We start from the raw sequence: 14,949 nt of genomic DNA on the forward strand, positions 1-14,949 counted from the left end.
TTCCAACCTGAGAGCCTTCAAGTCATCCTACCCATTCCTTCAAGTCTTCAAGTCTTCAAGTCATCAAAAAGTGGTATAATAAAAAGGATGGTATTGTTATCTACTTTGCATGAGTATGAAGGTGTTGATCTTACTTCTGTGGAACTTGCAACTTACAAATCTGCTTTAAAGAGTTACCTCTACCACACCAGAAAAATCTTGTAGGATGCAAATGGGTGTTTAAAATAAAAAAGAATGCAGATAGTTCAGTTGGGAGATACAAGGCAAGGCTTGTTGCAAAAGGGTTTAGTCAAGAGGAAGGGATTGATTATGGTGAAACCTTTAGTCCAGTTGTTAAACCAACAACTATTTAACTTGTGTTAGCATTGGCAGCACACTATGGATGGTCATTGAGAATGCATTTTTACATGGCATTCTGCAAGAAGAAGTACACATGTCACAGCCACCTGGCTTTATTGATTATCATCACTCAGATTATGTGTGTAAGTTACACAAATCCTTATATGGCCTAAAAGCCTAAAGGGCTTGAAATGAGACATTTACAAGTTTTCTTCCTTCTCTTGGCTTCACTACAACTAATGCAGATTCTTCATTGTTTGTTAAACAAAATGGCAATTTTATAGTCATATTGCTCCTATATGTAAATGATATTATCATCACTGGTAATGCATCTTCTGTGATTCATGAAGTGATCTATGCTTTGACCAAGGAGTTTGAACTTAAAGACTTGGGACAGCTTCATTATTTTCTGGGAATACATGTTATAACACAACCTGATGGGTTGTTTCTGTCTCAAGCAAAGTATGTGAGAAATCTTATCACAAAAACAAAAATGGAAGATTCAAAGTTCTGTGCCACACCATGTCTTCCTTATAATAGATTGGTTCTTGATGATGGGAAACCTTATAATAATCTAGGCCTATACAGAAGCATAGTTGGGGCTTTACAATACTTAACATTTACTAGGCCTGATATAGCATTTGCAGTACATCAAGTATGCCAATTTACGCAAAATCCAATGGAATCACACTTCATTGCAGTAAAAAGGATCCTTCGATATTTGAAAGGCATAATCAATTTGGGAATTAAGTATATCAAAGGTGACTTAGATGTGATAGCTTTCTATGATGCAGATTGGGCTGGAGACCCCAATGACAGGAGATCAACAACAGGATTTGTTGTGTTTTTAGGCTCTAATCCAATCTCCTAGTCCTTTAAAAAGCAGCAAATTGTCTTAAGATCTTCAACAAAGGCTTAATATTGAGTCTTGTCATCAACCACGGCAGAATTGGATTGGATAAAGCAATGTTGTCATTTCTACAAGTTTCAATTCCTTATCATCTTGTTCTCTATTGTGATAATATGTCAACTATTGCACTGACTTGTAATCTTGTTCTACACCAAAGAACAAAGCACATCGAGGTAAATATTCATTTTATTAAATAAAGAGTTGCCAAAAAGTTGCTGCAAGTTCATTTTGTTCACTTTGCTGAACAATATGCAGATATACTGACAAAAGGCTTGTCTGCACCAATCTTTGAAACTCATTGTCACGATCTCAGTCTTGGTACTCCATCCACTGAGCTTGAGGGGGGATGTTAGGGATTGTAATCCAATGGTTATAGAATGTGCCACTTGTCAAAGATCGGTTGAGTTAGTTAGAGAATGTTGTTATAGTTAATTACTGTTGTATCTTCTTGTGTAAGTCACAAATGAATAGAAACTATATAAATGATAGTGTATGTACTGAGATATCAATCAATGGAAATACAATCTTCTTAGCTAAATTCTCTCTCTCTCTCTCTCTCTCTCTCTCTCTCTCTCTCTCTCTCTCTCTCTCTCTCTCTCTCTCTCTCTCTCTCTCTCTCTCTCTCTCTCTCTCTCTCTCTCTCTCTCTCTCTCTCTCTCTCTCTCGCTTCTGATATACATTGGTTTACAAATAACAGTTGCTATCATCTGGTAGTTACTGGTTGAAATACACTTTGATTATTAACTGTTGGCAATATTATACAAACCGAGCTCGATATTTGCTATATGCACTTTACTTCAACTCATGCAACTCATTTGTTAAACAACTGTACTATGCATATATAGATACAGTATATTTCCTCATTTAGAACTTATTTTGGGGCCCTTTCTTTTTTAGTGGAGCACTATAGGTTTTTCTCTTCTCCTGTGGAGTTCATATAATGCCACAATATGTCCTTTTGCAAGGTTGTTTGATGAAATAAGTGATTAAGATTATTTATCCTCGCATGTAATATAAAAGTCGTGTTTGATTCTCTACATTTCATGATATAGTGTATATTAGATTATCTTGTCACACTAATCGTTCGGACTAATGATATTGTGTGAATTTTTTCCTTTTTTCTTAATAAAGCAATATTTTAGTCTAACATGGAGTACAACGAGAATTTGAAATTGAGTACATAATGATAGAATATATTAGCTTAATCAACTTGGCATATGTATGTAGATTTTTACTTAAAATTGCGACTTATATATGTAAAATATTACCATTGTCTTATCAAAAAAGAAAATCGACTTTACACGTGCTACCATTTAATCTACGTCTTGTAGTAAAACGAACAATCTCTGTTATATATGTAACAAAAATGCTAGCACTCAAACCAATAGGGCATAATATAACATTAATAATCATTATCAAGAGAATAATCAACATTATCTGAAGTACCCAACTTGTTAAATATTCTAATTGAAAGTTGTAAAACATATTGTCAAACAATTAATTAAGCTTCAATCTCGATGAGAGTTGGAGTCGATCGAGAGCTAGCATGAGAGAGTGTACACAAATATAGCTTTTGTTTTCTCATGATCGGTTGATCACTGATTCACTATGATGGGGTTTTAGTGTTCGTGGGATGCAAAGCTGCTTTAAAATAACAAATTCAAATGGTGGTGCCACTAAATTACTTATATATATGATGAGGACGAGATAAAAAGGACCTCACGATCATACCGTGTGATGGTCTTCCATTTCTTCGAATATTGAAACTAATCAACATACAAAGCTAATCATTGATTCCTAATCTTTAATCAAGCGTGACTAATAGTTTTCTTTTTGCTTTTCATGATCATCTAGCGCGACTAATAGTTGCCGCATTGCCGTTTTTTTCAACTTTGGATCATATGCTTATATATTTTGTGTTGATATTGTTATATATATATATATATATATATATGTTGTACTTTTGTTAGTATATATAACACTGAAACCTACTTAGTTATAACCTAAATATTTTTTAGCAACGAAGATCTAGCTGTAAATATGACACGCACACACACAAACACAAAGTCTAATTTTAACTAAAAGTTAATTTGCTTGTGATTCTCTTATAAATCATCATGAGAGAGTGTGAGAGCACTACAAATAAGTATATCCTTCCTTCCACATCCATCAAGAGACATTTTTTCACGTTGATTTAACTTTTGATTTGGAGTATAGTTATCTTTTGAGGAATCACGCTTGCTCTTGCACAGGAGCGATGATGAGACTCGGGAGCAATCATAAGCAAGTCAATATAATGGCTTTACACAAATAGGCTTTATATAATAGAATCCACATAAATATATAATATCCTTAAGGAAGGACCACCCCGTGCGCAGACACCCATAATATGATTCCTCATCTAATCAAAGACTTTAAGAGGGCATATGCATTCATTTCCATGTCAAGTTACCAATTTATTAATCAAGGGTCATTTCTTCCTTTGAGCCCACCTTCTTTTGATTCCAATGGCCCCCTATGCAATGCACTTGTGATACTAAATTTTAATGGTGCTACCACTTTTTATACTCTACGTAGGGTGATAAAGAGAAGGTATTTGCTACTCAACGATAATTTTAAAGTAAAAAGAAATTGGAATACATCAAAGAATATAAGAAAACCTCAAAATTTGTTCATTGAATAGTATATAAGATAGCAAAACATAACACCCTAAAGAATGCTTATATAGTGCATCTTACCAGTGAGTTGGACCTGTGACGTCGTTTTCTTTAAAATAGCAGGTCAAGGGTCCAAATCGAACATTGAATTCCAACTATGTAAAGTTTAGATTTTGTTGCCGAATTTGTGTCATTCATTTTGATATTCGATTTACTTCGCTATATGATCTACCCCAATTAAAAATAGTCTCTACTCCTTGTATGCTATGTATGTGCTTGCAGGAGAAAATTAAGGAAAAGTAGGTAATGGAAGAGAGAAATTGAGTTTGTAAACATTAAGGTTGCATTAGCATATTACTTTTAGTGCTCCTAGATTAAATAATATATAATATAGAGATATACAAGAACATCTAATTTTCCAAACATACACATAGTGACCATATGCACTCGTCATATTATACATACTAGCCTTCACGTATGCGCTGGTGCGAGTGTAGAAGGTTTTTTTTTTTTCTTAATCATGACATGATACGCGCGACTTACACGTTTTAAATGTATTTATATGCGTGAATTGACAAACGGAAATTCAAATTTTTGAAGTAAATGAATAATCTTAGATCATGCTAGAAAAAACCCCTCACAAACCAATCAAAGCAGCTGAATTCACAAAATAAAATCAATCTTTCAATTTCCATCTACATTCTATTGAATTTACATTAAGAATAGAGACAATAATATTTAATAAACAAATGATTGAATCACATTATTGCTAACTCATTGTGAGGCTAAGCCCACCCATTCCCCTTTAGTGTAGATAATATCGTTTGTTCAACAAACAAAAAAACAATCATTTAACAACTAATTTAATCACATTATTATCCGCATGCGAAATACATTTTTTATAACACGCGTTACACGCCTCTTAAGATGTTTTGAATGTGTTTAAAAATAGAGAAAATAATATTTCATGAACAACTGATTAAATCACATTATTATTGCTAGCCTATTGTGAGATATAATTAAAAAAATTGTACAAAAAGAATTAAATATTTTAAAAATATTAAAATGACAAAAATACCCTTGCATTATTTGGTGGATTATTTTGGATTGCTTTTGAAATTTTTTGTTTTGGGGGCATTTTCTCTAAAAAATTTAGTAAACTTGTGAGCCCAAAAAATAGTGTTGGCTTTATATATAAAGATATGCATAATCATGGAGTCTCGGCGGCTTAATTTTTACTTAAATTTGCAATATTGATGTGGTTGATTGCCGCAAATAATTTTGTCAACTGCTTAAAATAACATTTAAGTGGTCCTTTGAATAATCTTCAACCTAAGTCCATTGCTCGTCAATACCATGGTCACTTGATAGTAATAATTACAAATTATTTGAGTTTTTTTTTTATATAATTTCCATTTTACTATCTCAAGCTTCACAGATATCCCGCTTTATTACACTTATTTTTTCGTCTCGCTTTCATATTAAGTGCAATTTTCGCGAAACTTAAGGATAGTAAAAAGAAAATTGTCATATTCGTCGATCCGCCAATGTTGCGGCACATTGTATGGCCAAGTTGGCCTCTCATTCCAATTCTGTTTTTTGTTGGTACGAGGATCCTCCGAACTTGATTCTGAATACACTTAATGAATTTGTATGACTTTACTATTATGTGGAATAAAACCACTATTGTTTCTCTCTAAAAAAAAATTAAAAAAAAAAGAAAGAAAATTGCCTTCTTTTTCTCATAAAGAAAGAACTGATCCAACATTTGGTATATAAAAGTATACCTTTGTTTAGGTGAGTATATAAAATATACTTAGCTCAACAAATTTGACTTAAATTTGCTTAATTATCTTCATATTACAAAATACTATCTAGAATTGTATTATATTTTTCTAGCAGGGGTGGTGCTATATACACAAATTCATGCATTAAATTTGACATTAAATGATGTGGCACATCTTATATCATATAAATTTTATTATAATTATTAATCAGTATAAATTTAAGAACAAGACTTCCCTGCTGAACATTTCAGCAAGAATCCCTGCTTACACCCAATCCCGGGTGGAGCCGTTAACATTATTCTTTTGACCAGTTCATAATTGTGGAGTTGTGTGTTTTCTTTGACATGTGTAACTTCTTGGTTTGTTTTGAGAACCACGTTTGACATGTATGTCTGTTTCACTTTTTTTATTTTTTACCAATCATTGACAGAAATGAGCACATAGTTTGAATTTGAGAGATAAATCCATAAGATCCATCATACCTCTCAATAAAAGCATCATAGTTAAGGGAGTAATAATTAGAAAGCAGTTGAGTGGGACTTGCTCCCAACTTTAATTGAGCTCCAAAACCATACTCATTAATTTAAACCAAATTGGAAGATGGGCATATGCTGAATAAACCTTCAAGTGATTTCCATCCACAAGTTGGTGGGTTGGATTTCAAGGGCAATCTTTGAAGTTTGAAGCCTATCTCCGACACCAAAGTTGTCCATATCATGTGGCAGCAAATCTTACAAATTATGGCTACGGTTATTTTCAGAATTCCATAATTACGTTTGCCAAATTAGTACGAAAACTTTTTAGAGTTGTCAAAACCCACCAACATTGTGGGTCATTGGTTTTGCGTGTGACTGAATATTCATATCTACTGGAGGCCTCGTTGTGCAAGTCCTCTGCATGAGTGTTTTTCAGAGGGTTAGGTCTAATTAACCTATGCCTAAGCTTTATTTAGCTACTAACCATGATCCACTAAGTAAAGAATAAGCAGGTAAATGGCAATATAAACAGCATAGGAGATTCAAAATACGTGGTGACACACCCCGATCCTATAATCAAGACATGCTGGCCATCACGTGGGCGTGACGTAACCAAAAGTGCGACGTGGGAGCAATAGATAAGAGAAATACGAAGAAATAAAAACCAATTACTAGCAATAATATCTAACTAACATGCTAGAGTGAGTTTAAGTGTGAAACACACATATTTAGAGCATAAGTACTAGGTGCAGTCAAGTAGGACCATAACTAAATTACAACACCCGCAGGTGAGTCCTACATTTATGTAGTCTGTCAGTACGCCGTGGAAATCCTTGTGGGCCACCAACACCGCTAATTAGAACCTAGAGGGGCGCAAAACAAAGTTGAGTGGGTCAGTAAAACAAAGCTTTTTGAAAACACTTCATTTAATAACATTTCTAACCTCTCGCTGTAAAACCTGTATATTTTCCCAGAAAATAACATAATATGCATATAATTATTCAAATATCTCAAATCACCAATCTTTATCAAAAACCAGAAAGTATGCCATGCATGCATATTATGAAATATCTGAGTTAGTAATTGATGCATATATATATGTGAAATGGTGCTGTGGACGCACAGGTGAGTATCAGATGAGTTTTATGTTAATCATGTGATTTATTGTGATGTGAATTGTATTGAAAGCTCAAACCTGCACCCCTGGTGTTAGTGCTTATATTATTCACCCCGTACCACACGCTCACCTTGGATCCAAGTAGGTGCATGTCGTACAGACCATTAGAGGGTTCCGACATGTCGTACAGACCATGTGAGGTGGTTCCGACTTGTAGGTGATTTTAGATTTATACAACTGTTGATGAGAGAATCACTAGAGCGTATTCTTACACCTTTCTTATCGTATAGACTACTTTAGGTAGTTCCGATGTATGTGCAGAGTAGCGTCGTACAGGTCACTGTGGTGACTCTGGTTGGTTGGATATTGAGTTATTGAATTAACTGTACAGGACCAACTGCAGGGTCTCCAGTTGATTCCTTATTTCACCTGTTATAATGTTGCACCCTTATTCTGTTATTGACGCTTATTGCATGGCCCTGGGCGGATCACTTCCCGGGCCCGCTCCATCACCGTAGCACGATATTGTCCACTTTGGGCTTACCATTCCCTCACGGTTTTGTTTTTGAAAACTCACGAGCAACTTCCCAGTGGGTCACCCATCCTAGGAGTGCTCTGGTCTCCTTCTCGCTTAACTTCGGAGTTCCCAAAAACAAAACCGTGAGGGAATGGTAAGCCCAAAGCAGACAATATCGTGCTACAGTGGTGGAGCGGGCCTAGGATGTGACACGCGGCATCTTCCAGCGTTAGGAAAAGAAGTATCATTAGAGGAATAGTTATTGGTGAATATAGTAAACATTGCATAATTAATGGGAGATAAATTAATGTAAGCAACATGATGATATCCATGCGAGACAAGAGGCCCGGCCTGGTTTAGGGTGAGTGGCTATGCTAAATGAAGTAAGTGATTTTAGAAATCACAAATATGGTTGGAACAATGTAGCTTGACTATGTTCATAACCATTAGGCTTAAAGTTTATTTTTTGGGTAGTGCTATTCACACACATTTTTTTTACTTTTCATACATTCTTATTAATTTGAGTTTATTGATTTCTTCAATTCATTTGATCTGATAGTCGAAAATTGAAAGAGGGTGTCGGGTATCACCAACCTATTTCTTTTTAGAAGTTTAATTGAATTAATAATAAGGTAGTGTTATCTACACACCAATTTTTACTTCTCACACGCCCTCTCAATTTTCGGCCGTCGAATTGAATGAATTAAAGAATATTAGTGACCAAATATTAACAAGGTATATATGGGTGTAAAAACGGGTATGCGAATAGCACTATCCCAATAATATATGTACAATGTTAGCACATGGATATTAAAATAGCATATTTATAATTTAATTTTGTATGTTTGTAAATCTTAATAAAAATAATTAAAAAATATCTAGAATTCAACTAAAGTAATGGATGCCATCTAAACAATAAGAATAGTTAATATATTGTAGTTGAAATAGTAACAAGGATTGATAAATAAAAAATTAAAAAAAATAGTACCAAGGAGCTTCTCATCCTTTCTAATGCATGCAGACTTTGGATTTGAACTCCATGGCATTCGTTGTTATATCCTTCCCCCAAATCTTAGTATAGACATCGAAAATGTTTTGGAACAATTTTGAAATTTCATGTTTTGCCTCATTTACAACAGTTTTCAAATATTTAAGATTTTAAAATAGTTTTGAAGAAAAATTTGAATCATTAAACATTAATATGAAAACATGAGCTTTTAAAAGGAACCATAGTTAGTGAAACACGAAACCATAGTACATAAAAAATATCTACGTGTATTATATATCCGACAACTTTGATAAAAGAATATTTTGGAATATTTCTCCTTTTTAAAATTTTAATATTTAATTATTTTTATTTCTTCAATAATATGTTAAAAATACGTATAGAGAATATGTTATATATGCCTTATTGAAACAATGTGTGAAAATAACGTGTATTAAACGTGAAAAGTACGTACTCACGTGTATGATACATTGGAGTTTTTAAAAAAAATGTACAATTTAATGAATCATTAAAACATGTACAGAAAAATAAGGTATTGTGAAAAGTGCGTACGTATGTGTTTAATACGAAAATTTACATTTTCTTGGTTGTGTTCTTGTCTCACATTTAGGGTTTTCAATTTCATCTTGTATTGGGCTGTTTTATTTAGGTTGTGCTTATGTTTCTGGGCTTTTTTATTTTAGGCTTTTATATCTTGTAATATTGAATTGAAATGGAAAATCTTTTCGAACATTTTCTTTCACTAGTGAACGGCTGAATTTAATTAAATAAGGTTTAGTTGAATTGCATTCATTCATTATTTTTGGTGAAATTATGTGCTGGAGAGAAAACCTCCGGAATGAAATGTTACATTGTCCTTGACAAAAAAAAAAAAAAAAAAAAAAAGGGAGGTTACATTGACCCAAAAACATAATTTCTAGGTTGGATACCAAATGAACCTCACATTACATTTCACTCCCAAATGAGCCAGAGTAAAAGAACAAAAAAAGGCCAACCATTTGGGCCTTCTGGTTTATTTTCATAAGCCCACATATATTCAAGAAAGGAAAAGTAAAAAGGCCCATAGTTCACAATACACGCGCTCGCGCTCTAGAAGCGCGTGTGTCTATAACTTGCCACGTCAGCTGCGACTGTAATTGGAAGGGACGGATTTGGATCCTCTCCTGAGCAGGAGATCAGAATCCTCGGGATCAAACAACATGGGCAGTTGGATTTTAAACCAATGGCTATAATTATTATAACTTTTAGAGGAATTCTGTTTGTAACCGCATGTTGTTTGATCCCGAGGATCCTGATCTCCTGCTCAGGAGAGGATCCATATCCGGCAGGGACGGAGATACCAAGGACCTTGATGACGTCTGATGCAGATTTGCAGATTTGCAGATTATCAACTCTTCACCTGAAATTTGCATTCAAATCCAAAAACAAAATAAAAATGTTATTCAATCGGAGCGTCTGATTCGGACATGAATCGCTCGCTGTCTGCGTCGTCTTCGTCTTCTTCTCCGTCGTCTTCCTCCGGTTCGTGGTTCTCCGGCGTCGTCCGTGGCCGGTCGGACCGGGCCGGGTCCGTCAAGATGGGAGCAGACTCCCTTTCGGGCGGTTCCGGCGACAATTCCGGCCCCGTTGTGCGGAAGAATCAGTTCCGAGGCGTGCTCTTCAAGTACGGCCCCAAACCTATTCAGGTCTGTCTGTTTCTTATGTCAGTTTATGCTTTTTGTTTCTGGATTGTGCTGCATTTGAGTAGTGATTGAGTTGCGAGAGCTCGATCTCTGTTTGGAAGTTGGTAATTTGAAATAATTGGAGCTATTGGTGCCATTTCGTGGGGAAGATTTGAATTTGGTGGTTAAAGTATTTTTTGAGCAGTTTCCAATTACTGAGATTGGTATTTTGAAAGAATGGGGTAATTCGTGCCATTTTGCCATCGAAAAATGCGATTTTTAACTGTTAGCTAGTCTGAATTATGTTATTGGGATGTTGGGAAGATTTGAATTTGGTGGATAAAGTTTATGCCAATTACTGAGATTGGGATTTGAGGTGTAATGCTGGAGCTTGGGTGAGAACTTAGAAGGTTAGGATGGGTTTTGGTAACATGTGAAAAATAGACGTGAAGTAGTTCACTGGCAGCTATTGAGGGAGAACAGCATTTCAAGAATGATAGGATTTTCAAACTCATTTGTTTCGATGCTATTTATCTACGGATACTAAGAGGAGAAATTACCTGGTTCTGTTGTTGGAAGGTTCAGTTGTGTCTACTCTGTAGACTGTAACTATTCCTTTAGTTCAATAAAACACATTGCTCCCCGTAGAAAATGTTGGAAGGTTCAGTGAGCTGCATCAAGAACACAAGTTTCATGCCTTTTGGTTTCAGTGGTTTGGTTAACATTTTGCAAGATTAAACTTGTAAACTAGATTTCTGTTTAAATTGCTCATAGAATTAAGTACTTTGGATTTTAGGCTAAAGCCCAGCATTCGAACAAAAAAGTTACTATCGTAGTCTAGGCTAGTTCAACCAGATCAAACTATGATTTTTTTGTCTTTCTCATTTTTTCACGTGCTTGTCTTATATAAGTTATTTTCTTTTGAAAAATAATCAACTTTCATTTAATATAAAGTTCTTGCTGTTTGTTATTGTTGTCGAGTGTAGTTCAGTCACTTTCATTGTGCTCACCTTTAGGAGTCTATCTTGTATGCTTATACATATAATTTACTTGATGATGAATGAGAATTATCCTTGTGATGCAGGTAGCATTTAAAACAGGTGATTATCGACAGCAAGTCATTTTTATTGGTGGACTGTCTGATGGTTTTCTGGCAACAGAGTATGTAACACCGCTTGTTAACTTCTTTTGAAGAGAAGCGATATTTTGTCTTCCATCATCAATGCTTGTTTGTGTGACTAGATTGCATCATATGTATGATTTTCACTCAGCAGTTTTCTTCATTTATGAATGCAAGTTCACTGCATAATGTAGTGAGGTGCTTAAAGAAAATTTTGAAAATGTGTTATTCCTTTCATATCTTTCTTTTATGCAATTTACAGATACTTGGAACCTCTTGCAATTGCTTTGGACAAAGAGAAATGGTCACTTGTTCAACCACTCTTGTCATCTTCATACAGTGGATATGGCACTTCCAGCTTGAAACAAGTAACTTAATTCAACCAATCCCTTGCCTTTTTTTCTTTTTTTAATATAGGTTCTTAATTCATGCACCGTTTCCTGTGTTTTTATGTACAGTACGGTAAACAACATATCCTTGTAAGTTGCAAGACAGTTAGTTTTACTTATATTGTATCTATATGTTTGAAAGGATCCTTGGTGACTGGCCTGGACCTTTCATCAAGTTTAGTTTGTTACATGTTTAAGCTTTCTTTTTTCAAGTGGGCTTAAGTTGGACTGGAAAATTGAATTTTTTTTTCTCTCTAAATATTGATATGTGTGTGTGTGTGTGTATCTTTTTGGGGTCTGGGCATTGAAGTTACAAATATTACTGCTTTTACTTATGAGATATTGTTGCCTTGTGTATTGAAGGATGCGGTGGAACTTGATCAGCTGATCAGTCACTTTATAAACAAAGAAGATTCTGAGGGTGTGGTACTGCTTGGCCATAGTACTGGCTGTCAGGTTTGTGTTGATTGCAGTTAGACTTGAGCTTCTGAAGTTAATGAGAGCACTCATAGTTGTCACTTTTTGATGCATTTAACTAGAATACTATGTTTTTGGTTCTGACTCTAGGATATTGTACATTACATATGCACCAATGCTGCATGCTCCCGAGCAGTCCGTGCTGCCATTCTTCAGGTAGTACCCTTTCCATACTCTGGTTCTTTTGATCTATATTGAAATGAAATTTGAATGTGAATAAGTTCAAGATGCTAGACATGAAGCACCTCGTTCAGAATTAAGGTGTTTAGGATTATCATCTTGCCATTTGGGTGCAAAGTTGGCTCCCTTGTTTCCTTGTCAATTCCACCAAATGTTGAGTTATAAATTGTAGGTGATTGATATTATGCTGAGAGATTTGTTTTTCTCAAGAACGATGTTTTCATAACAGAAATATGTTTTCTGGCTCTTATTCTGTCAGCATCATGTGAAACCATCTTTTATTTGATGTCCGGTGAATCAATGATTGATGTGAGAGTTCTTAACTTCCTTGTTGCAGTATCTTCTATCCTTGTTTATATGAACCTTTACTTGAATCTGTGGTCCTAATTCCAATTAAAATGTCAGGCCCCAGTCAGTGATCGGGAATATAGAGCAACTCTTCCCGAAACAGCTGCTATGATTGACTTGGCTTCAACCATGATTTGTGAAGGACATGGGTCGGAATTAATGCCAAGTGCAGCAGATCCAGGAGCCCCGATAACTGCCTATCGGTGGGTATACACCCATATTATCATTAGTAATAAGAAGTATTACCAGTCCTGGGATGAACTTTATTAGAAAGAATAGGCGTGAAAATACATAGAGGTTTGCAATGGGTTGCACCATGACATTAAGATCGTCTTGCTACTCAGCCTTCAAATACCATATTGCCTTTCATTAGTGCTATTCGTCCTCATCTAAAGAAAGAAATGCCTTGCAGGTATCACTCCCTTTGTGCGTACAACGGGGATGATGACATGTTTAGTTCTGACCTTACTGATGACCAGCTGAGGTTGAGACTTGGGCACATGGCTAATACACCTTGTCAGGTAGAGTATCCCTTATTTTATTTTCTTATTTGCAAGGAAGTGTGTTTATATAGTAACTTAATTTGATTTGAAGTAAACCTTTAGGCAAGATCTTAACGACTCTAGAAGGGGCCACAATTAAAAGAATTTCAGAATAATTTAATTATATATGTTTTGTTATGCAAGTACTTAAATCACAGATTTTTTTATAAGGGATGATAGGAAAAAGGGTAAGAAATATAGCAAGACTAAGTTAGAATAGTATTGCTTCAGGAAAGACTACATAAAAATGGCGAATTCATTGTCAGCCTCTTGGTTTCTATCTCTAGTGACAAGCATAAGTTTTTTTTACCTTTTATACAAGAACGATGCTACTTTCTGGTTTAGTGTAAGGCAGTACAAATTAAATCGTCATATTTTTTGTAGGTTATATTTTCCATGGCTGATGAATATGTGCCAGACTATGTTGACAAGAAAGCACTGGTCCAAAGGTAAGAAACAGAAACTTTTAGGTTCATTTTTATACGACATTTGTGTTGTTAAGAACCTCATGATAGTATTATGAACAAATGATTGTTGATGCTGGTTACGTTTAAAACAGCACATAAATGTCTTCTCTTGTAGTGTTTCCATGTGCACACGTTATCTGTTTATGTGTAAGGGATTAATCTCCAATCCGATTAAATAATTGTACTGCTATTTGTGGATCTCATGCAGATTGTGCAAAGCAATGGGTGGTGCTGAGAAAGTTGAAATTGAACACGGGAATCACTCCCTGTCCAACAGAGTTGATGAAGCTGTTCATGCGATCATTGATTTTGTTAAAAGAGACGGACCGAAAGGCTGGGATGATCCGTGGCATTAGCTATAGTGCGTTGCTCTGTTTTCCTATTTTTCATTTCTAAGTTCTTTCGTTTATTCTATTCTTATTGATTTCTCATCTCTTACCTTCTCAGCTTTTTCCAGTTTCTTCATCTTCATCTCCTTCTATATTAAACACCAAGTGAATTTCGATCATGTTTCACTCACATTGTTGAAATTGTGTCCATAGAGAGAAAATTACCGTTTTTGTGAAACTATCAAGAAACAAAAAAACAATAGAAAGTCATATTTTTTGCACTATTGTCTGGCTGTAGCAGTCTGGAATCAACTCCAAACTTATTAGGGTTGGTGTCTTGTTTGTACATATTTGGTCGTTTCTTCCTATGACATAGTATCGTCGTTTTGCCCTCTCGGGTTGGATAGCTTAACAAGTCGTGGTCGTGTCAATGTAGGTGTTACTAAAAATCACAAAAACTTTCATTTGCATCAACCATATTCATCCTCGCCATCATTGTATCCCATATATACCGTTAACGTGTGTGCATACATGCTAATTGTTTGTCTTATTTGGCCTAATCTCTTGGGATTTACTCAAGATTTGAATATGGCTGTTATGGCTTTTTGGAAGATTTGAATACGGCTG

The 14,949-nt window shown here is 35.1% G+C and overlaps 1 protein-coding gene across 1 annotated transcript; it reads left to right on the forward strand.

Moving 5' to 3' along the window:
* Window positions 1-10,089: 10,089 nt before the first annotated feature.
* On the forward strand, window positions 10,090-14,606 carry LOC126597513 (UPF0613 protein PB24D3.06c-like). The gene is made up of 9 exons (XM_050264305.1): window positions 10,090-10,494; window positions 11,555-11,631; window positions 11,853-11,958; window positions 12,343-12,435; window positions 12,547-12,612; window positions 13,042-13,187; window positions 13,397-13,505; window positions 13,911-13,975; window positions 14,202-14,606. Exons 1-9 carry the CDS (start codon window positions 10,276-10,278, stop codon window positions 14,347-14,349), a joined length of 1,029 nt encoding a protein of 342 aa, XP_050120262.1. The 5' UTR covers window positions 10,090-10,275; the 3' UTR covers window positions 14,350-14,606.
* Window positions 14,607-14,949: the final 343 nt, after the last annotated feature.

Source organism: Malus sylvestris, chromosome 13 (genome assembly GCF_916048215.2).
Source record: "Malus sylvestris chromosome 13, drMalSylv7.2, whole genome shotgun sequence".
Taxonomy (NCBI): Eukaryota; Viridiplantae; Streptophyta; class Magnoliopsida; order Rosales; family Rosaceae; genus Malus; species Malus sylvestris.

Bases quoted from the DNA above. Each gene is read 5' to 3' on its own strand.
- LOC126597513 (XM_050264305.1), top strand. From the start codon at position 10,276: ATGAATCGCTCGCTGTCTGCGTCGTCTTCGTCTTCTTCTCCGTCGTCT. The intron at 10,495-11,554 runs GTCTGTCTGTTT...CTTGTGATGCAG, and splicing joins ACGGCCCCAAACCTATTCAG to GTAGCATTTAAAACAGGTGA. The intron at 11,959-12,342 runs GTAACTTAATTC...TGTGTATTGAAG, and splicing joins GCACTTCCAGCTTGAAACAA to GATGCGGTGGAACTTGATCA.